The following is a 25,167-nucleotide window of genomic DNA, read 5'->3' on the forward strand; positions in this document are numbered from 1 at the left end:
AATGGCTGCCAAAACAAATCCACCGCGGACAGTCGCACCAACAACTTCTGAAAGTGGACTTGTTATAATAACCGGCCTGGTTTTTATTTAAATTTGAGGTGGAAACATGAACCTACGTCGGGATATTTGTGTACACACAGACAAAAAGGCTAAGTTAAGACTAAGTGTAAATGCTTCCATCCTCTCTGTCCTCTGTACATCTGCTGGTCATTCACTGATTCACCAAGGAACTGTCACATCTGAACATGCACTGCGTGTTTGGTCAAAGATTACCACCAATCAAAGAATAATAAACATTTTATTAAAACAAAGTTGTCCATCATGTCAAAAAACAAACTGTTTCAAGAATAAACTGTTGTAAATTACAACCATTCCTCTTCATACAACACAAAGTTACACTACTAGTATCAAACTACTAGTCAGAGTGAGAAGTCACGTATATATATTTGTCTGTACACACACACACAGGGTCAAGTTTACCAGCTCACCACCACATATCAGCTTTCAGGCTTCCTTACCTACAAAGTGGGTATTATACAGACAGGTATATTTACTGTACATAAGGTCTGACAGGTAACTTATATACACCAAAGACACCAGCCGTCTCTGGGGCTTGATGTGTGGATACTCTGGATATCACTGGATATGGGATCAGAAGCACAGATAAAATAGCAAGGAGCCAAATCCATGATTTCATTAAAATAAAAGACATTTAGTAAGAAAGGGGGCAGCATCACAGAGAGGCTGATGGAAATAAAAGAACCTCACAGGAGGCTAAATGAACAGTTTTTCCTGTCTGTTGAAACTCTCCTCGTGGTGGAGAGTGACTCGCTCACAGGGCAGGTGGAGATCAACAGACACTGACAGTACAAAAAACAGGTGGTGGTTGAAGATGGTGATCCGTCTCCCTGGGCTCTCAGCTACACCTCATTTCTTCGCTTTGGGTGGAGGTCTGAGGAGAGACAGAACAGCATGTTAACATTTGAAAGACAGAAGACACCACGTGTGTAGCTGGTGGTCTGGGAGGGTCTGCATGAGTCAGCTTGTCACCATAACTCAGCTCTGGACCTCACAATGAACCAGCTCTGGAGCTCCAACATGACCATGTAAGCTCTACATCCATGTGATCCTATACTGCTGAGCTATTACTACAGTCCACCGACAGATACTGATACAGAATACTGTGATAGGAACATATAACAAGCACTATTGGTTGTAAACCTCCCCCCAATTTCCACAAGGAATAATTAACTCTACAAGAGCAGTTAGGGGAGGTCAGAGTTTGTATATCCTGTTTAGCTTCATCTTAACTAGAACTAAACTTTAACTTGTATAATCTGTAGGTGGGACAGGTTTTTGGAAAGAAACATCTCTGCTGACTTTAATGCGATCAACAGTTTGTGATTTTGAAAGACAGAGTGGAGTAAATGTCCCCTTTGGGGGATCAATAAAGCTTCTTATCAACATGTGACCCTTCAGCTTCTTTAATTTGAGGACTGTCTGGTTTTTGAACTTTTTGTTTGACAAAAGAAGAAATGTAAACTTTGGGAAACTGACGAGCATTTTTAAACCTTTTTAAACAATAAATACTAAAAATGATCAGCTAATAAATCGATAACAAAACTAATAGTTTGTCGCACCAGTCAGCAGCCTTTGGTTGGTCGCTGACAGTAAATTAAGTTCACTTCAGCCTCATCACTGGAACAGAAACAGGTCATTGATCGCATGTGCACAGTCTGACTTTGCTCTCCATGTACACTGAAACATTAAAGCGATATGTACAGGCCTACAGCAGACGGGAGTGCAACGATGCTGAAACATGTATAATGAAAAAATGTCAGTGTGTAACAGAAGTGTTAGATTCATGTGAGCTGAGGGATGATATTAACAGGATTAAAAGTGTCCATACAGTGAGACAATCACTCATGTATAGGCACTGGGGGTGGCACCTGATCTTTGCACACCAATATATGACACTCAGTTTCATCACAGGTCTTTTGTGGCCCCTCCCCGTCCACACTCGTACACTTGAGTTATAGATCTAGTGGTTAGAGAGACGGGTACCAGAGAGGGTCATTTAACCCTAACCACAGAGTCTGCAGGTGTGCGGCCTGTTGAACAATGCAGAGCACAGTGAAGTCCGGTTAAAACAAAATGTAGAGAAGTTAGACATGCATTGAGCCGGTCCCCTGACAAGTTTACTGTTAGACTTCACTGAAGTCTGGTCTCTAATTATTGAATATGTAAAGACACTGATGCATCATGCCAGCTGATTGATGCTAATCTCTAGCTTGTTGCTGCTATAATAATGGCTATGCACTGGATTCTCCATTCGTTTGCGTCACCTGTCTATAACTGTTTCATTTCTATGTTATGTCTGGTTTATTTATTTTATTCAACAATTTATTCCTCACGATGTCTTCACAGAGAGCAAGGTGAGGACAGACTGATGACTGAAGTAAAAGCACTCATTATGCACAATTCTCCATTTTAGAAAATATCTGTAATATTACTGGATTATATTATTTATACCTTTAAACCTGCAGCTTGTAAACTGATTTTAACTGAATTCACTGCAGAGCAGCTTCATCCATAAAAACACACTAGAACTTCTTACTTAATAAAAAACCTATATTAATAATCAGACTTTGAAAAAGGAGTAACTAAAGCAGCTGAGATAAATGTTTTAGAGTGAACAGGACAACATTTCCCCCCAGAAAGAGCAGCGGAGCAGAACAAGGACATGTTTTAGTTGTATTTCTAAGTGCACTATTTAAGCAAGTGAACTTTTTATCCTTTATGATTTGTGAAAGACATCTCTCTTCATGGCTGATTGAACATCATCTCAGCCACTAAATACTTCACAGCTTTGAGACCAAACCTTAAAGCTGGTTGGATTGTGCGCAGTCTGTCTGAATGCTCTCGTTTCTCTTTCTGTCAAAACTTCTCATGATAAAAATCTGTTTCTTGAAGATTCTAGCAAATTAGTTTGGTGAATAAGAAGTCATTAGAACAGAAATGAATAATGGCTGAACACTGTGAAAGTTAAAGCCACACTATGATAAATATAATTACTTTTATAAAAGTGATGTTTGTCGAACCTGAGGAGCTGCCTGAGCTCGTATCAGGAGGGTTTAACTCTGAATACAGAGTTAGATTATTATAATTACAGTGTTTCACTATCTTAAAGCAGCGAGTCAGACCTGTATTTAATATCTCCAAAGCCCAGCACAGACTGTATGACTGTATGTGTCGTATGAGATGAACATTTAACGCTCCATCCACCAGATGGAGCTGTTCAACACAGGTGAGGCTCCTTTCTGACCAAATATACTACACTGTAAAATGTTGTGTTTGCCTGTTTGTTTTCCCAACACACGAAAAAACGCGAACATGAAAGAAACTAGTAGACAAGCAGGCGTTCAGGAACAACCTCTGAATACGTCTACGAGGCAGACACTGGTGGAAAAACAAGTGCAAGGAGCCAGACCGCACGGAGACGGTCTCTTTAAGAATAACGTCAGTGTCAGGCCTTTAATTTGTTGGTGTAAATCACACTCAGAGTCAGACATAGATTGTGACTACAGGACCAACACACGTCACAGGTCAGTGTGAAGGCTTCTCACATGTGAGCCAGGATTTACAGCTGGTAAGGAAGGACAGGAGGTTTAAGGCTGGACCCCCGGTGGGCTCACAGCTCGAGACGTTCACTAAGAAGATTAAGGAACCATTTAATTTACACAATCAAATCACTGTCTACACTCAATAAGTCAAATTGAATTCTTATATGTATGGGAGCATGAGGACGCCCCTTTCTAGCTGAGAAACCTGCCCGAGAAGAGCTCCTCCACGAGAAAACATTGAACTCTGACCTTCTGTGATTTATGACAAATAATTGTGTTTACTTTTTATCATAAACTTTGATCAACAAGAACATTTATAATCATTTAGCTGAAGAAAGATTTTGTAAATCAGACTTCCATATAAAAAGAGTCAGTGGTCACGTTGTTCTGTTTGTAGCCGTACAGCTGTAACATTTGATCAATTAATTGATCAGGAAGAAAAATTAGTTGCCAAGTGTCTTTAACATTTATGAAACATTTGTTCATATTTCAGGCCAACATTTGATCATCGAACATTTGCTCGTTCCAGCTTCTTATGTGTGAGGATTTGCAGCTTTCTGTTTAGTAAATAAAGAGTCTTTTGGTTTGACAGAAGCATTTTGAAGACGGCACTCTGGGCTCGGAGAAATTGTGATGAGCAATTTTTGCGTGTTTTTGTAAATCTTAAATTAATCTGCAGATCAATAAATGACTGTTAGTTGCAGCCATACACCACCGTTTAGGTGTGTCATGCTAAAGGGGTGTTCAATTTCTACTTGTGTTGTTGTTTACCTGTAGATGCCAACCACCACGGCGTGGTCTCTCTCATAGGGCTCCAGTGTGAGCTGCTCCTGAGGCTTCATGTTCTCAGCGCTCATCTTCTTCACCTCAGAGGAAAACACCGCCTCAGGGGCCGCTGTTGAGTCTATACAGTTAGCCTGCGGGGACACGGACACAGTTAGCACACAGTTAGCCTGCGGGGACACGGACACAATTAGCCTGCGGGGACACGGACACAGTTAGCACACAGTTAGCCTGCAGTACCTTGATGGAGATGACAAAGTGCCCTCCGTTCTTCAGGAAGTTGTGAGCGTTCAAAGCAACGATTCTGGTCTGATCAGGCTGAGCAACGTCAGCAAAGATCACGTCCACCATACCTACAGAGAGAGACAGGTTGGTTAACAGACTTGTGATGCACCGTAACTTCACACAGACATGATTCTGTGTCTGCCATCATTAGCCTGTGTCTCAGGAGTACCTACCAACCAGCATGCGGTATTTGTGCGGGTGTCTGGCGTCTTCAATGATGGGAATGATGTTTGTTCGTTTCTTCGCCACGTTAAGGAGGTCACGACCTGATCGATGAGAAAACTCCACAGCATAGACCAGACCCTCCTGTAAGACACAGGACACACATTACTGTAATCTAACTGCCATCAGGAACACCAAGTTAACATGTAAGCTCTGCTTCCTGTCATTATTAGGTTCAACTGCCCCATTATTCAAAGGTCGTCCACTAAAAGTTCTTGTTGTTTCCGCTGACAGGTTCAGATTGTTATTCTAAGTGTGTGACAACATTACAGAAAGAATCCCTACAGAGATAGACCTTTTTGTTACAGAGGAAGATGATTGTTTTAACCACAAACAGACGTTACATCGCTCTCTGCAAACACACCAGACTCCATTGATAACAGTGATTTTACCTCACAGAACACAGCTGCTGCCGCTCTGATTTTGCATTGGTCGGTAACTGTGTTTGCGTTGTTTTGGAGCCGAACTAACTCTACAATTACCGTTTTTGTCAATGGGGTCTGGTTGCCCAAAAGAAAGTTCACTTTTTAAACCTGCAAGTCATTAGACCTTTAATTTGAGAGTATTTAGGCCATCGGTTTCATGAAGGCTTATCATGTCTTGTGGAAGCTGTGTTATTGTTGCACATAGTTTAATTTGTTGACTTGTACGTGCAGACACTAACTAATCTGGATGTGAATGCATGAATGATATTCATCCTCTGTGTGTACAAACCACTAGTCTGGGTGTTCTGGGCTTTAATCATTACCACTTCTTAATTCACATAAAATACGTGGTCGGGGTTTCTGAGCGCGTGCAGTACTGACCGGTCCGACGATGTCAGACACGTGGGAGACTGTGGTTCCTGAAGCTGCTCCCAGGTACATGACCTTTGTCCCGGGCTTGATGTGGATCTGGTCGACTCCTCCCAAGATGGCCGCTGCCAGCTTGGAGCGGAAAGGATTCCAGGCTCTGTACTCAATCTTTGTCTCTCCTTCCTGACAGAGGGAGAACACACAGTTTAAGTTTAGGTGGTGAAGATTCTCAACTTTACCTGTGTGTACACGTGTTCAAGATGCTTCTTCATAAATCACATAATTGCGCACATGCACGATCTGCAGAACTTTCTTCATAGCTTTATGTTTTAATTTGAGCAGAAATTGAGTCCAATTTAGATTAAAATCACTCTCAGGAGTGTCCCGGCCATGACAGGAGGGCACACAACTTTACAACCTGCAATCCAACACATGACATTAATAATGTAAAAAACACAGTAAAGACTCTCACCTCCACACTGATCCTCTTCTCTCCGTACACCGAGTCGCCCACCACCATGTTCTTTGTCACCAGAGCATCCTCCTTTCCCCTGCAGATGAATACTCCTGAACACAAACACATTAGTTAGTTACTATTTAAAACAATAACTTAGTACATAAAAAAATGAGTAGTGTATTTAAAAAGGAGGATTTACTACTTAACTTCTGCATTAGAAAAGTTTAAAATATAAACAAAAAGCACAGACAGAAACATCGGTGGCAGGATGCAGGACGGGGGAAACAAACATTTAACTGCTGCAACATCAATTATGGTGATCTATAAAAACCTTCGTGTCTGTGCGGCTCCACCGTGACCCTCTTCCCTGCTCCAAATCCTCCTCTTCCTCCTCTGCCCCCTCTCCCTCTCGGGGTGCCCCTGCCGCCACCTCTGCCCCGAAATCCTCCACCGTCCGGGGACCTGAATCCTCCCCCTGAAAGATAAATCACCTTTGAATACAGATACTCAGGTGGCACAGAGAAAATAGACGACATGTTAACAGCTCTTATAACCCACCTCCTCTCCCTCCTCTGAATCCTCCTCGTCCTCTGTCGCCAAAACCTCCCCTTCCTCCTCTGTCACCAAATCCTCCTCTGTCACCAAATCCTCCTCTTCCTCCTCGCCCCCCTCTTCCTCCTCGGTCCCCACGAGGACTGAACCCTGAAACAAACAGAAAACAGAAAAACACTTGCAGGTGAGCTGTCAGGTCTGTCCTACATACATGCAGAAAATGAAAGAAGGGCTCAGAGGAAACCATCGCTTCCCTCAAGTGCACACTGACAATGATTAGAGGGGCTTAACATTATTATTTGGCTTGATTTTTATAGGTTTAGTATAAAATGCAAATGTTAACAGTAACATTGATGTGTCTCATCCCAGTGCTGTCATTTTATTAAGTTTTAGTGCAGTAACTCTCAGTACACGAGGGAATGTAAACAAAACTAATTTCAAGTGATCAATCTCAGTGACCCAAAATAAACGCTACAAGAGACGGAAATTAAATTTTCAGGGTGTCCACATATTGAGTCGACAATTTGTATAAAGCTGTAAAACTGATGGTTTTTGAGGACTTTCACAAACAATCCCCTAAATCCACGATGAAAGTCCTGAGAAGATCTAATGTTACAATATATTCTATACTTTTAGCACCGGTGTACACACAAAGGTTCCGACCCGGTGTTGTGTCGACGTCTGGTTCCCCTGGAACTCTACCACTGACCCTAGACCCAACATTACATGGAAACTCACCTCGACACAACACATGGCTAACTTCATGCTAACACAAGCTAACGTTAACTTTCCAGCGTTAGCCTCGTGGCTGAGAGGGGGGAAATAAATTAGCTTCGGCAAAAATCTCCGTGTCACGTAAACACTGACGATATACGCTTTAATTACAAATAAAAATAGTTTTCGGTTTTAGTGTAAGTCTAGTGGTTCGTTTTTATGTTCTATTGAACAGAAGATTAACACGTGTGTTTCTCTGCACCGCGTGCTGTTGTTTCGCCATTTAAAGTGCTCAGGATAAAGGCACCCACAGTTACATTATTATTAACTTAACATTTATATTGTCTTTTAGCTTCACGTTTGATAAACTGCATTTATATAAAAGCGTCTGCATGCAGTTTTTTTTTTCTTCCAGTTTAAAGTTTACAGCGAGTTAAAGTGTGCAGCATGGCGGTGTAGGCCAGCACACACCACATTCTCTAACTTCATACACACAGCGGACATTTAAACACAGTAAACAAACATTACTTTAAAGAAAAACCTAATTTAAATCATATTTACTGTACCTGGCCTCATGTTGACTGATGTAACGCGTTAAATTAAAGCTGTAGGTGAGATTACTCTCTGTCTCTCCCTCTGTGTGTCTCTCCGTGAGCGGACAGGCGCAGTGTGACCACACGTGCTGCAGACTCTTCTTCTTCTACTGCGGCTGCGTGTCTCACACAGAGGAGGCAGCCCCGCCACCTGCTGGTGTGGAATGTAAACAGTCTTTTTAAATGAAGTCGATAATAAAACATTTAATCAAATTCATGTTTCTTAAACACAGCGAGATGAAAATGTTCATGTTAATATTCACTTGTAATTTAAGAGACATATTTTTTAAACTCTGCTCTCCTCTTGAACACAAATATCACATCTTCTCTCACTTTAAATACATTTCTAATATGTTCTGACTAAATCTCAAGCCTGATATTGCTGTTTCCTCTTTTCCAGTCTCTTAATTATATTCATGTTATAGTGTTACATTTATTTCATCATCCTTTGCACTCCTCACCACTGCACTACTGTCTTACTGTCTTCTAGGGTTATTGTTGTTGTTTGACATTACATAATGGCTATATATATATATATACTAATACTTTTATTTTATATTTATATTTGTAGACCTGTGAGTAGAAGCTGTACACTGTGTGCATACTTGGCCAATATAGCTGATTCTGATTCTTAAAGGTGTTAAATTCAGATTTTGACACAGGGCACCTTTCATGAGTGTGTTTTTCTTTGCTTATAAAAAGATTGAACGGGCGAAACCCTACAACACACTGAACCCAAAAACATAACCAAACACATTTGTTCCTATTTCTGTCTACAGTATCTTCAAAGAGTTTTTTGTCAGGACTTATTTCAGTGAGTCATCCCAAAAGCTGACATAGTGATGCAGTCAGATACAGAGAAGAACCAATAACAGATATCATTGCTACAGACAATCAATATTCAGTCACCTGGATATATAATTAAAATAAATGAACATCGGAGGTAATCATACATCTGTATGTTACAAAGAACAAAATCATACCAACAATCAACATTCAAATCCGTCAGCATAAAATACATCTGGGGGGTTAAGACTCTGCTGCTGGGTGATAAAATCCTGTTTTTCATATCAGTAAGTTATATATATTTTGAACTATTACTATTACTAAAGTAATTGAATATTGACCAAATGATTAAAAATTACAAAACTCACAGTCACACTTGTAACACTAATGTAATCTTTTTCAAAATACACAAATCTTAAATGAGCCATTTTTACTTCATTTAAACGTCACACAGTCACAGATCTCTGAAATATACACAAAGACAATAATATTGTTTCATGTTTAGAAAATGTGTCTCATATTTATTTGTAATGTTCAGGAGTTAGAAAGGATGTACAAACAATTAACTTGTAATCTTAAAACTGGCCGCCTCCTTCTTCAAGCTTTTGCATCTGACCCAAAGAGGTGGTGACAACTTCCTGTTGGTGTGTGAGGAGCGTCCCAAACCTACCAGCACAGGACAAGCAGATGGAGACAGCGTCCTCTCTTCTGGGACAGGGCGCTGCTCATCTCTGGGCTGCTGTCTGAAGAGGGTGGTGCCGGGGGGAGGGGCAGGAGGGTCGTGTTTCTCACTGCAGTCCTGCCCTGTGAGACGGAAAAACAAAGTATGAATAAGTTTGAACAAAACTGTAAGACGTTTGAGTTGTTGGTAAATATAGACACTATAAATGTAATGATTGTTAAAAGAAGACAGTGTAAGAGAAAAAACATCTTCTCTGCTGTCATGAAAATCCTGCGAGCATTGTCGCTTCTTCTGGGGAGGTTCAACAAATGTGAATTATCCTGCTTCACCTGTCACAACAAACTCTACACACCTGTGGCAACAAACATGACAGTAAAACAGGAAATAAAAAAAAATATTAGCTGTAGATTGTCACATACATACACACACACACACAAACACACACACACACACACACACACACACACACACACACACACACAAACACAGACACACACACAGACACACATAGCGGGAAGTTGAAGATATTCTGAGCATCAAAACTCAAACAGAGCTCCAGCAGGAAACAGATGTGTGAACTCCTTACCTTTAAATGTACCATAGACAGTCACTGGTCTGTGCCATACACCGTCATTGGTTTGTATATAGACAGTCATTGGTCAGTGCCATAGACCGTCATTGGTTTGTATATAGACCATCATTGGTCTGTGCCATAGACACTCACTGGTCTGTGCCATAGACACTCACTGGTCTGTGACATAGACCGTCATTGATTTGTATATAGACCGTCATTGGTCTGTGCTGGTTGAGCTGTTCAGGGTTCTGAGCAGGATGAAACAACACATTATTTATAATGAACGTCTGAAGCAGCTGCTCCGGGTTGCTGAGGGGTCCACTTTAATCCCTACAAGGTTTGATGTTCTGTAGATTCTCTGCAGCGCTTTCACCGCTCTGGTCTGCAGGTCACCTCACTCAAAGTTCGGGTGCAAAAGGGGAAACTAGAATTTTCTGCTGCCCTTAAATACCCTCAGTTAGGGCATCCTCCAGTTACAATGGCAATTACTGATGCATGCACGTGTGTGATTGAGCAAGACAGAAATTAAAAGATGTTTTAACTAATATTTTCCCCTTTATTTATGATTTGTTTCAGCTTTTTGTTATCATTTTATTCAAATTAAAGCTCCTGTGTAACAAGAACCTGTTAGCATGTTTGTAGTTAGTGAGAACAGCTTTGGCAACACTTTTGCAAACAACAAGGTAACGCTTTTTAATACAGCCTGCAACATATAATTAAATTGAATTGATAAATCTTTCCACCAAACACTTGAATGGTGATTTCATCCTGCACAACTTATTCAAGATCCTTAAGCAGATAAAGGTGTGCTGGGTGTCTCCTGTCTGTCAGAGCCGCTCTCTTAAGGCCGCGTTGATGGACATTGTCTCCTCACTTTGGTCAGGTAAGGTTTGCTCACTTTTGCTCACCTTCAGGCCAAGTTTCATCCTCCTGGTCATTTGATTTCAAATTAGAAATTGTGTGACAATCAACACATCTTCCATGACCTCATGACTCGATCCCCGGCCTCTGAACACCTGGTCCCGCAGTTAGTCCCCATCTCTCCATATTACAGACGTATGCTAAGCACACCAGTGTGGAGAGCTCAGATGAGTTATGGGTGGCAGGTTAATCAGATCATCTTCTATCAATGCTAGGCTTCAACTCATCCAGTTTCAGGTCGTCCATCAGCTGCATCTCCCTCTGTGTCTCTGCTACCTGTGAGGTAGGAAGTGCGAGGCGGCTGATGGGACCCCGTCATCTCTTCGGGCTTGGTCCTAAACTCAAAGGTTTCTGGGACAACATGTTTCAGTTGTACAGCGACTAACAGACAGCTAGCTCCTGACAGCCTCTCTGTAGCGGTGGGTCGACCCTTTCCTCTGCTTGACAACCAGCCCTGAGGTCTGGCACGGTCAAAGAGAGTCGTCCTGAGAGAAATCAGCCCCCCCTCCCTGTTTAACACACAACACGGTTTCCTGTCGATACCTTGAAGAAACCCTGTGTCCTCTTCTTACAGCAGGTTTGTGAAGCTCATCAGTTGTTCTCTCTTCATATTTACATCTGTGCTAATGTTGGTGTGTGTGTTGGTCCACTACTTTTGCCAGAACTGAAAAATCTCAACTATTTGATAAATTGTCATTAAACAGACTCTCACTGTCCACAGAGTGAGTCTCACTGGCTTTGATATCCCGGCCTGCTGCAGCCAGGAAAAATGTATTTTATGATAACAACTAAAACTTTAAGTTTAATTCATTTCTATTTATTAATGTCAATAATAAGAACAACTATTGACGTTGGTGATCGTCTCATCGGCCATGAGGTTCAAATCTGTTTTGTATTCAGAACTATTCATGGCCTCAGGTTGTCCCCATAAAACGAGTAGTTCAGCGTAGAGCCTGAAAGAAGACAAAAAAGGACACGGTCATGAAGAATCAGCAGGTGCATGTTGAAAACTGTGGAATCCTGATATACTCAGCACGTCGTCAGATACAGAAAATAAAGGAGGATGTGGTTTTTTTGAGCTACTGGGTTTCATCATTTTGAGGAAGAAGACGAGTTATTGTTCCTTAGAGCCACCTGTGAATCTGTCTACCTCAGGGACATGTCCATCTGGTCTTTCTCCCAAGACTGTGGGCCTTTTTTCTTTTTCTGACCTCTGCAGTTCATTTATATCAGGGAATCAGAATCAGCTTTATTGGTCAGTTATGTGCACACATAAGAGGACTGTGCCTCCAGTTTTACATTGCTCCCAGTGTTCATACACAGAACTAGACACACGCTGAAAACAAGGACAACCAGCTTGGCCAAGGTTACATAAACATTAAACTTATAGGTAAATATATACATCTTTATGTAAGTAAGTTTAATGTATTAGGTTCAGCTCTTTTAACAGAGCAAACACTTCACAAGTAAATATAACTACAAATAACAGAAAAAACCCAAAGAAATCAAGAAAAAGCAATTAAACATGGACAATAACCTTTAAGCAGACAATAGTACGAAATGGTCGAAACTCTTAAAAAAACAAAAACAAATTCAGTACAGTTTAAAATAGCGCGCGGGCTGTACACAGAGTTACTCCATGTGGGGACCACAGACCATAGACATATATACACGTGTAATAACTATGACATATAGACTGTCTGTCGTCAAGGAGCTCTGTGTGCGACTCTCGCGCGGCAGCAGCGCCCTCTGGCGGCTTCCTGTGGCGCAGTCTGATGACGGAAGTAGCCGGTGTGTCGCTGACACGTCACTGAGGTCAGACTGCAGGAAAGATGGCGAGCACCTATGAGAGTTTTAACTTGTAAGTGCTGTGGATCACTATGTTATCATAATGATGTTTTACTGTGTGTTTGTAGATAGTGAAGAGGAGAGGAGTCTGTGTGAGGACTTCATGCTAACATGCTAACGATAAACATGCTAATGGTCTATTACGCTAACAGTAATGCTTTACTCTGTCAGCGCTGCATCGTGTCACTGCTGCTGTAACCAAAGCTAACGTTACACCTGAGCACAGACTCAGTGCTAGTCATGAATCATCATTTAGAGATTGTTAAATAATAAACATAATGCAATGTTAAACTGTGTCCGGAGTGAAGCTAAGTGTAAAGTGAAGATGTGCCGCCATGTTTGTTTTGATTTAAACTAACCAGCTGTAAGTTCAGTTACATTAGCTCAGGTAGCTAACACGGTGCTCTGTGTTCTCCGGCTGCCTTCATGTTAGCATCATGTTAGCATCATGTAGTGATTCTGTCCTGCTGCTGTTGAGGGTTTAAACACGTCTCTGCTCTCTCTCTGGTGTCTGTCCCTCCAGGCGCATCACACCTGAGAAGTTCTACATCGAGGCGTGTGATGACGGCTGTGAGGACGTCCTGGCTATCGACAGAGTGTCTACTGAGATGACGCTCACAGGTAAGAACAGACAGGTGACAGAGCTGCAGCACTGTGAGGGCATAGATACACACGGGCTGCTCGAGGCTGAAGCAGCTCATGTACACATGTAGAAACCATGATGGAGGTGTTTCTGCTCCTCCAGGACATCTACCTTTTATAAATTAGGCTGGAATGTACTGTTTGAAGGGACAAAAACAGATCAATAAGTCTCTGAATCTCTGAATGACTTTAATTAGAAAATGTGTTCTCCTCAGGGGCTCATAATAACACATAATAACACTGGCCTCAGGCTATTACATGTGTTTACAGGTGAAAGCGAGCAAGCTAACATAAGATAGTTCTCAGCGAGGACGTCCTAATCTGCTCCGTGTGTCAGTGAACAGCACTCTGTCATGTTAAAAAGGCAGCATTTGATTACGTGTCATCAGAGTTTGTTAGGAGGTCAGATAATTATAAAGTCAGCTATAAGTGTCAGCTCTGGTTCAGGTGATTCCTGCTGTGAGTCTTCCTAACTCTCTCACCATGGTCATGTCTCTGCTCGGTCCTCAGTCAGGAGGGACGTCCCTGCGTCCGCTGACTCCAGGCCCATATGTGGACTCATGGGGACGACACGTCTGGTGGCAGGTGAGTCCAGAGTGTAATACAGGTGCACCATGTCCCTGACAAACAGGAGATCAATGCTGGTTATTCTCACTGACCACCTGTGTGTGTCAGGTATGTACCTGGTGGTCATCACGAAGAAGAAGAAGGTGGGAGACCTGCTGGGCCACGCTGTGTGGAAGGCTCAGGAGTTTGAAATCATCTCATATAAGAAGACAATTTTACACCTGACAGACAACCAGGTAGGAGCTCATTCTTTTGTTGGTATGACTCCTGGATGATTCAGGAGCAGGTAATCTTCCTGCTGAAAGTGAGCAAATATACTCAGGTTCAAGTGTTGAAGGATGTGTGCCTCAATAAAACCTGTCCACGGTCAAAGATAACTTTGAAATCCCTAAAGGGGAGCTTGTTGTTCAGCCAGCAGTGACCACATAAACAACTCACGAAAAACAACAATAAACACAATCCATAAAAATGACCTTTATCACAAATATAACCTGCGAGTTAAGATGCATGTTTACAGAAAAACAAGACGTAACAAGGACGTGTTCTTGTAGACGGTTAAGCTGTAACACTCAGCGTGTTCTAACAGAGCCAGGTGTTCTGCAGACGACCTGTTTGACTTCTGGGTCTAGCAGCCTGTTGACCTAATGTCACAACAAAGTCTGGTGTTTCTTGTTTCAGATGCAGGACAACAAGGCGTTCCTGTCCATGATCAACAACGTGCTCCACACAGACGGCTTCTACTTTGCGACAGACTACGACCTGACTCACACTCTGCAGCGGCTTGCTAACACCAGCCCCGAGTTCCAGGAGATGAGCCTTCTGGAGCGGGTGGGCGATACACAGCATGTAGTGCAGTGTCTGTGGATTCATGGGCTCACAGTGGCCAGATTAAATCTAATATTAACATGTGGTCTCTGTGGTTGTTTCAGGCAGATCAGCGTTTTGTCTGGAACGGGCACCTGTTGAGGGAGTTCATGAGTCAGCCAGAGGTTAGCAACATTACTCTCCTGCTTTATTTCCCTTTAATCTTCACAGTGCATTTACTCAGAATGTTGCAGGGTGATTCTGGTGTTTCTAAGCCTGGGCCCAGTAATGTGTAATTCACCAGTAGGTTTAAAGCCTTCTGAAACCGCTCCAGTAATGACTTGAGTCTGCAGCAGTGAAACAGGCTGTGATTACTGTTCCTGTCAGTCTGGTGGTTTTAAGAGAGCGACGTAACAGCTGTTTATGGGCCGAGGTTTAAAACATTGAATTTCCTCCTCAGGTAACTTTAACTGAAAGGTAAATCAGAGACTTTGATTTCACACAGATCAATAATAGTGAACACTTCCTGTCTGTCTCTGCTCTCCTTACAGTTACACAAGTTTGTGTTTCCTGTTGTCCACGGCTGTATCCTCTCCTCTCGTTCAGTTTGTATTTCCCTCAGCACGTGTTAGACAATAGATACGCTGTCAGTGAGTAGCGCTTTCATCTCTCTGAGTAAAACATTAAAATGTTTGTATTCTTTAATTTAACAAACGGTTCGACCTGCATTATGAAATGTGTTTCTGTCTTGAGCAGGATGAGAACTCTACAGCAGTGTTTAAGAGAGTAAAGTCTTGATGCCATTTAGCCTCTTTGTTATCCTTGAGTGTGGGTATCACCGTCTCCATGTTAGCTCTGTTGGTTTCTTAACACACTTGTCTGTCAGTCATCGCCCTGAGGTCGAGCTGCATCAATGGAAAAGTGTTTGAGTGGAGTATCATCTCCAGGAGGAGCTGCTTCAGAGCCGGAGTCAGATACTACGTCAGAGGTGAGTCTAAAGCCCACTGAGGCCTGTTCTGTAAATGTCCTTTAATCTGTCACACGTCTGACTCCTACATCTTTGTGTGTTTATAAGATATAGAAAATATATCTGCATTTATGACTATGACTATCTGTGTTGCATGTACAGGAAGATACAACCTGTAACAGATCAAATGCTTTGTTACATGTTGATTAGAAAAGAACGTCATGGAACAAAGCATTTGATCTGTTACAGGTTTTATCTCTGCAGGTACATCCAGTGGACATGAAGGGAGTGAACTCATCATGCAATAGGAGGACTATGAGACCATCAGCTGTCTCTAACGGTGTGTGTGTGTTTCTGTGTGCAGGCATTGACTCAGAGGGCCACGCTGCTAACTATGTGGAGACAGAGCAGATCGTCCAGTTTAACAGCGCCAAGGCTTCATATGTCCAGGTGAGATAGCGGGAGGGTTTGGTTAAGGACCCTGTAAAAGCAGACCCCCTTTTTTCAGGTTGTTCCCATTCTTAAGACAGTGTTTGAAATAGTCTTCAGTGAGCTCTTGTCTGATTTCTAATGAAAGGGTTAATAACGCAGATTTCTTTTTCTTCAGACCAGAGGATCCATTCCCTTCTACTGGTCCCAGAGACCGAACCTGAAGTACAAACCGAAACCACAGATCAACAAGACCATCAACCATGTGAGCTCGGTTTACTGTGACGGCAGACGTCATGTTTGTTGTCTTCATTGTCATGCTGACCTGTCTTCTTCTTCTCCTCCTCCTCCTCTTCCTCCTTCTCCTCCTTCTCCTCTTCCTCCTCCTCCTCTTCCTCTGTTTGTTCCTGTAGTTGGATGGATTCCAGAGACACTTTGACTCACAGATTATTCTCTATGGAAAACAAGTCATTCTCAACCTGGTGAGATGGAAACATGCACAGCTAACACACCTGTTCATTCTATCACCTGGTTTCATTGAATGAAATCAATGTTCAGCCAGGTGTTGATTTCACACTGTTTCACCCTTGACAGAAGCCTGCCTGTGAAGAAGCAGGAACTGATACATGACAATGAGATTAAGTTGAGTTGTTATTGTTGCTCTCAGATCAACCAGAAGGGCTCAGAGAAGCCCCTGGAGCTGGCGTTCGACAAGATGGTGAGCAGCCTGGGTAACGGCATGATCAAGTAAGATTTACACCGCTCTCTTCTGGCTCCATGCTTTAACATTTACTCCCCCTCCAGGTGTGTACGAGTCACTCTTTGTCTGTCGTCCTGCAGGTACATCGCCTTTGACTTCCATAAGGAGTGCAGCCGGATGAGGTGGCACCGCCTGCACATCCTGCTGGACATGGTGGCTGAGATGCAGGAAGAGTTTGGGTCAGTCACATATCTAACATTGTGTGTGTGTGTGTGTGTGTGTGTGTGTGTGTGTGTGTGTGTGTGTGTGTGTGTGTGTGTGTGTGTGTGTGTGTGTGTGTGTGTGTGTGTGTGTGTGTGTGTGTGTGTGTGTGTGTGTGTGTGTGTGTGTGTAGGTGACATATATATAGCTGTGTGCATTAGGAGTAACAGTGTATGTGCGTGTGTTTGTTCAGGTACTTCCTGGTGGATGCAGACGGGAAGGTACTGTTGAACCAGGAGGGGACGTTTCGCAGTAACTGCATGGACTGTTTGGACCGAACCAACGTCATCCAGAGTCTGCTGGCCCGGCGCTCGCTGCAGTCACAGCTCAGGGTAAGACGCCCCGCGACCGGACTCTGGTTTCAGAAGTGCTCTGGTTTCCGTTTCTAGTCTGAGTAGTACGTCTGTGGTTAAAAAGGAATAAAACAATTGAATCCTGATTTGACTGAAGCCTCGAAGCTTCCGGGTCGGCCCTGTTAACTTGAACTTCTTCCACTTTCCCTCTTTAATTAAACAAAATAAAGGTTGACAGCCATGACATGAGCATGTGCAGAAAATTGGCATGAATTGCCACCAATAATCTTTTTATGTGCCATTTAAAACAAGAACAATAAATAATGAATAAGATAATAATAATATATCACTGCAGCAGCTGGAACATGTAAACACAACAAACAAAGGCCCTTAAATTTAAATGTTTAAACCTTTTTTTAGACGCCTTTCTGTCTTTAAGGCTCCTCTGTCTGACTGACGGAGTGCGCCGGCACCCTCTGCTGTTCAAACAATAACATTACAGTACAGTTTTCAGCAGTGACACAGAGGACCTCAGTCTGAACCTCTCTGTTCATTTTTGATTTACAATGTGTATTATCAACAGATCAGAATCCCTCTGTACAATACACTGAGCTAACATCATCGGTAACAACACGCTGACGCTGCACCTCCTGTCGATGTTTCACATTAAAAGCCTGACAGGAAAGGACTTTGAACTTTGAGCTGCTAGAAGACTTTTAATGAGATGTTTTTTTCCAGGTTTTGAAGTGAACAGCTTTTTACTAACAATAAATACAGACAGAGTAAAACACATGTTAAATGTGCCATCAGTTAGTTTTTATGTTAACATGCAGGAAGAGTTTACATATGAGCATCTTTTATCTAGACAGCCTTTGACGTGTGTGTGTGTGTGTGTGTGTGTGTGTGTGTGTGTGCGTGTGCGTGCGTGTGTGTGTGTAGAAAATGGGAGTTCTGCACGTCGGACAGCAGATTGAAGATCAGGCCGACTTTGAGAAGATGTACAAGAACGGTGGGTTCTTTACCTTTAAACTACTAAACTCTCGTCTTCATCACAACTCTCAGGTGTTGATCTGATCTGTCTCTGTGCTCACATGCAGCCTGGGCAGACAACGCTGACGCCTGTGCCAAACAGTACGCAGGAACGGGAGCCTTAAAGACCGACTTCACCAGGTCAGCTCGCATATCCAGCTAAACACATGCTCACTACATGCTAATGACAAGGCAAGAGCATCCAGACCAAAAGTGTTTTTTTTTGCCCAGCATGATTACACACAGAGTGACTGCAAAGATGCAGATACAGTGAAACTAACACTCAGCGTAGACAGATGGACAGGCGCTCCACAGCTGAAACAGAACGCCTGTAGTTGGTGTCCATCAGAGAAATCCTGGTACTGACCCGAGCTAACAGCTCATCACACTGGAAATAAATGTGTAAAAAGAGGAGCAAAATGTGCTTCACCTTTGGTCTGAACACAGTTCGAGGTTGAATATCCCCTATGTGTATCCATCTATTAACTCAGTGGTTCTCAAACTTTTTCTGTCAAGCCCCCCCTTGGAGAAAAAAAAAAGGCCAGGCCCCCCCTCGACCCCCCCCCCCCCCCCCAAAATGTGAAGTTAAACTTTTATTGAAAGAAAGTGAAGATCGTGACCGTTCTTTTCACTTTTCTCTTAGTAATTTGCTGTGCAAAAAACCCCAACTATTTCAATTGCTTCATCAGACTTTTTCAAATAGAAATATAATAAAATGTGCAATAACTTTTTCAGAACAATAACAATAAAGTTCAATCGGTGTTTAAAAAAAGACAGTGTTTCCGCTACATACATTTTGCTGTGGCGGCCCTGAAATAGTGACAGGAGTCACAGGACATCAGTCACACGTGAAGTCGTGGCGACCAAATAAACAAGAGCGGGACCAGTTTACTCCTCACAGTGTTCTAACGGGTAAAAGAGGGTCCAACATCGGACGCTCTCTGTCCGCACACAATCATATGCAGTTCTGTTACGCAATCTAATCTAAACAATCATATTGTGTACCTCCGCACGTCCCTATTGTAAATGCATTGATTGTCGCTGTTTATAAAGCTTATAAAAAGGTGCAGATGTCATTTGGTAACAATCGATCGCTCGTTTTGATCGCTACGTCATTAATAACGTTCCTCGTGCACACGCGGCTCACGTGCTGTTTTGAATTGCGAGAGAAAATATTTAACTTTTGCAACTTAATTAAACAGACGGCTGATAAGGGTAGTCAACAAAGCAGACAGAGAGACAGACAGATAGAGGGGGGCGGGGAAAGCAGCTGTGCAGAGAGCAGAGGTGCAGGAGTGTTGGGGGGAATGAAGGAAAGCAAAGTGGTCAGATTAAAGTAGATTGTGAATTAAACTAAATACAGTGAAGAAAAGATTACAATTAGAGTGTGGAAGTCTACATGGGATGTGCTTCTCACAGAAATCATTAACATATGCGAGGGCAACGCGTTTGTGTACTGTGCCACCTGAAAATGAGTCCCGGTTGTCCGACATCAAGACATAGTTCCGCCTGCTACATTTTCCAAACGTTGGCGCGCCCCCCCTGTCGTTCCACGCCCCACAGTTTGAGAATCACTGCATTAACTAAAGACTAATGTTTGAGTCTCTTGAAACAGAAGAAAGCCTCAGTGATAGGTAAGATGCAGCTTCAGCAGGTGTTCAGAGAACAGTAGACTTGATTCAGAGTACACGTCCTGGCTGTGACGCTGTCTGCTCCTTCAGGATGGGGAAGAGGACTCAGTGGGGGCTGCTGATGGACGGCTGGAACTCCATGATCCGATACTACAAGAACAACTTCTCTGATGGTTTCAGACAGGTGAGTCTCACCTGTGTGGAGTTTAGTGCTCCAGTGTCTGTGTGGATTATTGACGTGTGTTTTACAGTCAGGTTAATACAATGAGAATGTAAAGCAGGCCTGCTCGAGGAGTGATAATATTGTTCAATACTGTAATGACGTTATGATAAGAGATAAAAAGCAAACATGGTGAAGTGTTCATACTAGCTCTGACCTCCACTTGTGTGTGTGTGTCTGCTGTTCAGTCCACGTGTCTGTTACACGACGTCTCTCCTAAATGCAAATTGTTCTTTTATGTCACCACAAACTCCACATCAAACACATCTCCCTCTTCACTCTTCTCTCTTTGCCATCGTGTTAGCTAACCTCACAGAGGGCACCACACCGACAGCAATTACTTCCTTATTACTGTTGATAAAGCTTTATTTATAGAGCCCCTGGCCCGCAGCAGCTCTAAGCAGATAAAACGACACGTGTCATGAAGAGAGAAATGAGCTATAGAGACCCAAACTGTTTTTTGTACCAGGCTGTAAACATGTTTATTTCTGCTGTAAAGTTTAACATGGGGTTCTATGGGGACTGACTCACTGCTGGAGACAGCCTCTAGTGGACAAAGGAGGAACTGCAGCTTTTGGCACTAGTGCATTTACTTCATTTCTCAGCTCCGGAGGTTGCTGCTTGGTTTCAGTGTGTTTGTTGTAAGGTTTATATGTATTGGATGGAGAGTCATCGTCAGCTTTAATATAAAGAATGAGGCTCAGATTAAGTTTATTTACAAAGCACCTTTCACACGTAGATGGTAAATGGACTGTACTTGTATATCTCTTTTCTAGTCTTTGCGACCACTCAAAGCTGCTTTTACACTACATGTCACATTCACCCATTCACACACTGATGGCAGAGGCTGCTACCTAAAGTTCCCAACTAAGTTGTCACATTCATACCCGTCGGCTGTGCCACAGCGAGCAATCTGGGGTTCAGTGTCTTGCCCAATGACATTTCGACATGTAGCCTGAGGGAGCTGCGGATCGAACCGACTCTACCACTGAGCCACAGCCCATAGAGCAATTCATCAAAGTGCTTTACACAGACGGCAACTGTGGCTCAGTGGAAGAGTCGGTCGTCTCTCAACCTGGTGGTTCGATCCCTGACTGCTGCAGTCACATGTCAAAGTGTCTGATTGGAGATGGGCACTTCGGCCTCTGCCATCAGTGTGTGAATGGGTGAATGTGACATGTAGTGTAAAAGCAGCTTTGAGTGGTCGCAAAGACTAGAAAAGAGATATACAAGTACAGACCATTTACCATTTGCAGTTAAAAACAGAGCTTTATGACAGGTCCGCTCATCAGTTATTACCCAGTACTGGCAGTACAGTAAATCACCATAGATCCACTTTCAGCATTTAATCTTCATCTCTTACTTTATTGTATATAGAATGCACATATTTGACATTTTGTCTTACTTCTATGTTATGCCACATATCTCTCTGTGCTTTCTGTGTCAGAGCACCTGTACCGCCTGAGTCTCCCCCCGGGGATTAATGAAGTGTTTCTGATTCTGATACTCGTACATCAGTGTGCACTGCTAAACACGCCTACAAGCTCTTGATGAAAGGAAACAGATGCTGTGACTTCACTGTTGCTCTTCTTGTTTCTTACAATGCGAGGAAACATTAAATATTAAAGTGTAAAAAAATATATATCAATGAATTTATTTAATTTGTTAAGACCCAAAACAAACCCTGCAGCTTTACTCGAGCAAACAGCCTGATGTACAGATAGTATGAACGCCTCTCATACCATGGTCTGGGTGAGACTCGACTCTGATTGGCTGCAGGGTGTACTTTCATTCCTGATAATGGACATCTCGTGATAATTCCAGTTCAACTGTTTGTCGTTCTAGATTAAAGCTCTGATAATGGACACCTCGTCTCTGACATGAGCTGAAGTGTTTACAGCCTCAGAGCAGCTGAGTGCTTCACGCAGCTGTTCACAGACACTGCAGAGTCACAGTCAGACCAACAGACACACTCAGACCAACAGACACACTCGGGTGCAGAGTCACAGTCAGACCAACAGACACACTCAGGTGCAGAGTCACAGTGGAACCAGTAGAAAACCTGTGCTGTGTTTAACTGCAGGACTCCATCGACCTGTTCCTGGGGAACTACGCTGTGGATGAAGGTGACTGGACGACTCCGCTGAGAGACCCCAAAGACTGGAAGTTCCTCACGGTGAGAACAGCTCAGGAAGAAAGTGTGCTGACTTTTTATTTTCACAAACTACTGCAGCTTGTGACTCCTGTTTTCCTTTTCCAGCTGCCCATCATCATGGTGGTGGCGTTCTCCATGTGCATCATCTGCCTGCTCATGGCTGGTGAGAAAAACTGTGTTCACTCAACAAACCACATGAAGGTTTATTTATCGTACAAATATATAGCAGCAGGCACTACTTTAGTTTACATGTGCTCACTAACTGGGTGTGACTGCTCCCCCTGCAGGCGACACGTGGACGGAGACTCTGGCCTACGTTCTGTTCTGGGGGACGGCCAGCGTGGTGACGGGGGGGCTGATCCTTTTTAACGGTCTGGACTTTGTCGACGCTCCGAAGCTGGTCCAGAAGGAGAAGCTGGACTGAATGTGTGCGTGTGGAAAGCAGCTTGGCCCCGGCGAGCTCACTGCCTCTTCCTCTTCATCAATTTACCCCCAGCAGCAGCATCATCATCAGGGCTGGAGCCTTTACTGACAGAGGCTGGAGAGGAGGAGGAGGAGGGCACCGGGGTGGGCCTCCTGCACTAAGAAGGAGTAAAGACAGAGACTGGGAGTGCAGAGGCCGGCTGCTGTCCACACTGCAGCGACGACGCGTGGGCAGGACTGTCTGTCCGCTGGTTTTACTGGAACCTCTGGACTGTGTTTTTACTGGATGTCACAGGGAAGCTGTGGTTTGTCTCACTGCGTTCCCTGCATGGATGCTTAGGGATCAGAACAGCTGCTGTGATGTCACAGCTCAGCTGTAAATGAATTACTGTATGAACTGTTCATCTGCCTTTTGTCTGTTTCTTTTGTTGTGCCAGTATGTCTTTGTATACGGATACTCTGGTCCAGGTTAAACTCTGCATTTCGAGACCAGTAAAGGGTCCACACAGGGTCCATAAGGCTCCAGGGAATCTGTCCTTCTTTCCCACATTTCAAATCACACAGCCAGTCTGTAACTGGACGTCCTCAGAGTCCCAAATATCTACTGGAATAACAGGAATCTTGTTAAATGTGCTTCTGAGCATTTTTTATAATTTCATATGTATCAGGTATATTAAAGGGGAATTCTGGCATTTTACATATTTGTGGTCTAAATGACTGACAGGTACAAGAAGTTTTGGAATGTCTCCTGTAGATTACTTCCACCTGCAGCAGTGCCTGAACAAAGTCCGTCCACTAAAAGTGTCAGACAGAAAGTTTGACCTCTGCAGGGATCCCTTCTGTAATGTTGTCAAAGAGGAACACGTTGCATCGCTCTTTTCCAACCCACCAAACTCCATTGACAAAAACAGTAATTTTACCCAGCTTTACGTCTGCCTTAAACGGTTAGTTTGTTTGTGTTATTGGTTGACTTTGGTGTTCTTAATTGATATTCTTTGTCCAAAGCAATATATGTGTATAACATAACACAAACAATCTAACCCAGTGAGGCAGCTGTAGAGCAGCAGCTCCTGTGTTCCTGTCCTGGTGTGTTTGCAGAGAGTGATGTAACATCTGTTTGTGGTTAAAATAATCATCTTCCTCTGTAACAAAAAGACTAAGATTGTTATTCTAAGTGTGTGACAGCATTACAGAAAGGATCCCTACAGAGATAGACCTGTCAGTGGAAACAACAAGAACTTTTAGTGGAAGCACTTTGATCCATCAAGGATTATGTTGCAGCCATTACAGCCTGTTTCACTGCTGCAGGACGAACACATCTACTGGAGACATTCACACACTGTGTGTACCTGTTTGTACCTTTTGACATTTAGACCCAAAAGATGTAAAAAATTGGGCCCAGATTTAAAAATAGCAACATTTTCCTTGACTTAAGCTAAAAGATGATCAATTTATGAGCAGGAAAACATGCACGTTAAACAGAACTGTTAACGTTTTCTGAACCATTCAAAGAGAATTCAGATGTAGTTTAACTCATTCTGAAATACTATCAGCAAGTAAATGCAGCAGTAAGAACTGAAGTCACAGGTGCATTAACAGCAGGCTAGCAGCTGTGTTTAAGATGCACCGAGTTAATTTCTTCAGGATAACGTTGGTTTACATGAATATATGTGTCCTTTAATCTCCACACAGTTTAAACACACAATGGTGGTGGTACATTAGTTTTTGCTTCAGCAGTACTGACTGCTGATCTAAATGAGTGCTTTTCGAGATGGACTTTGGTTTGGACTCAGATTGTGGATAAGCTTCACATTTTGCCTGTTAAACAAACTGAATCATCTCTGATAATGTAAACAATGTTTTTAATGCTGTTTTGTTAATCTGTGTAATCTAAGTACCCTTATATGACCTGTTATGTTCAGATTAATGAGGGTTGACCAAATGCTTCATTAACTTTGTCTCTGTAACGTTGGGTTTATGCTTCTTCATCCACTGGCCTCATGCAGCAACCTCTCGTACAAACAGATTCATTATTAGAGGCACGTACAGGTGATCACAGAGAATCATTATGCCTTATTAAGAATGAATCCTGACTTTAAATATGATACTGAAATTAAGTACAATAAAATATATAACAAACTGGCTTCAAAATTCATATTCTGTTCACCACATCACCATCACCACCACCCTCATCATGACCATCACCCTCATC

The 25,167-nt window shown here is 42.8% G+C and overlaps 2 protein-coding genes across 2 annotated transcripts; one reads left to right on the forward strand and one right to left on the reverse strand.

Moving 5' to 3' along the window:
- Positions 1-279: 279 nt before the first annotated feature.
- Positions 280-8,098, reverse strand: fbl (fibrillarin). The gene is made up of 9 exons (XM_069656181.1): positions 7,997-8,098; positions 6,723-6,866; positions 6,496-6,639; positions 6,180-6,274; positions 5,720-5,890; positions 4,865-4,997; positions 4,647-4,759; positions 4,395-4,540; positions 280-952 (listed from the first exon to the last, which is right to left on the reverse strand). The coding sequence occupies exons 1-9, from the start codon at positions 8,004-8,006 to the stop codon at positions 928-930; spliced, it is 981 nt and encodes a 326-aa protein (XP_069512282.1). The 5' UTR covers positions 8,007-8,098; the 3' UTR covers positions 280-927.
- A 4,685-nt stretch (positions 8,099-12,783) lies between these two features.
- On the forward strand, positions 12,784-25,167 carry sacm1lb (SAC1 like phosphatidylinositide phosphatase b). Its single transcript, XM_069657021.1, has 20 exons — positions 12,784-12,847; positions 13,358-13,455; positions 13,987-14,061; positions 14,152-14,279; positions 14,722-14,871; positions 14,973-15,032; positions 15,399-15,432; positions 15,734-15,835; positions 16,179-16,264; positions 16,422-16,508; positions 16,657-16,725; positions 16,911-16,990; positions 17,084-17,182; positions 17,398-17,536; positions 18,437-18,506; positions 18,595-18,667; positions 20,248-20,341; positions 22,461-22,553; positions 22,638-22,695; positions 22,820-25,167. Exons 1-20 carry the CDS (start codon positions 12,819-12,821, stop codon positions 22,954-22,956), a joined length of 1,761 nt encoding a protein of 586 aa, XP_069513122.1. The 5' UTR covers positions 12,784-12,818; the 3' UTR covers positions 22,957-25,167.

This window comes from Semicossyphus pulcher, unplaced genomic scaffold, assembly GCF_022749685.1.
Source record: "Semicossyphus pulcher isolate SPU_LCO1_2020_fin unplaced genomic scaffold, fSemPul1.0.p SCAF_9, whole genome shotgun sequence".
Taxonomy (NCBI): domain Eukaryota; kingdom Metazoa; phylum Chordata; class Actinopteri; order Labriformes; family Labridae; genus Semicossyphus; species Semicossyphus pulcher.

Coding starts and splice junctions, on each gene's coding strand:
- fbl (XM_069656181.1), bottom strand. Junction 5,891..6,179: donor AGAAGAGGATCAGTGTGGAG/GTGAGAGTCTTT, acceptor TCCCTCTGTCAG/GAAGGAGAGACAAAGATTGA. Junction 4,760..4,864: donor CAAATACCGCATGCTGGTTG/GTAGGTACTCCT, acceptor CTCTCTCTGTAG/GTATGGTGGACGTGATCTTT.
- sacm1lb (XM_069657021.1), top strand. CDS start 12,819: ATGGCGAGCACCTATGAGAGTTTTAACTT. Junction 14,062..14,151: donor GACGACACGTCTGGTGGCAG/GTGAGTCCAGAG, acceptor TGTGTGTGTCAG/GTATGTACCTGGTGGTCATC. Junction 14,280..14,721: donor TACACCTGACAGACAACCAG/GTAGGAGCTCAT, acceptor TTCTTGTTTCAG/ATGCAGGACAACAAGGCGTT.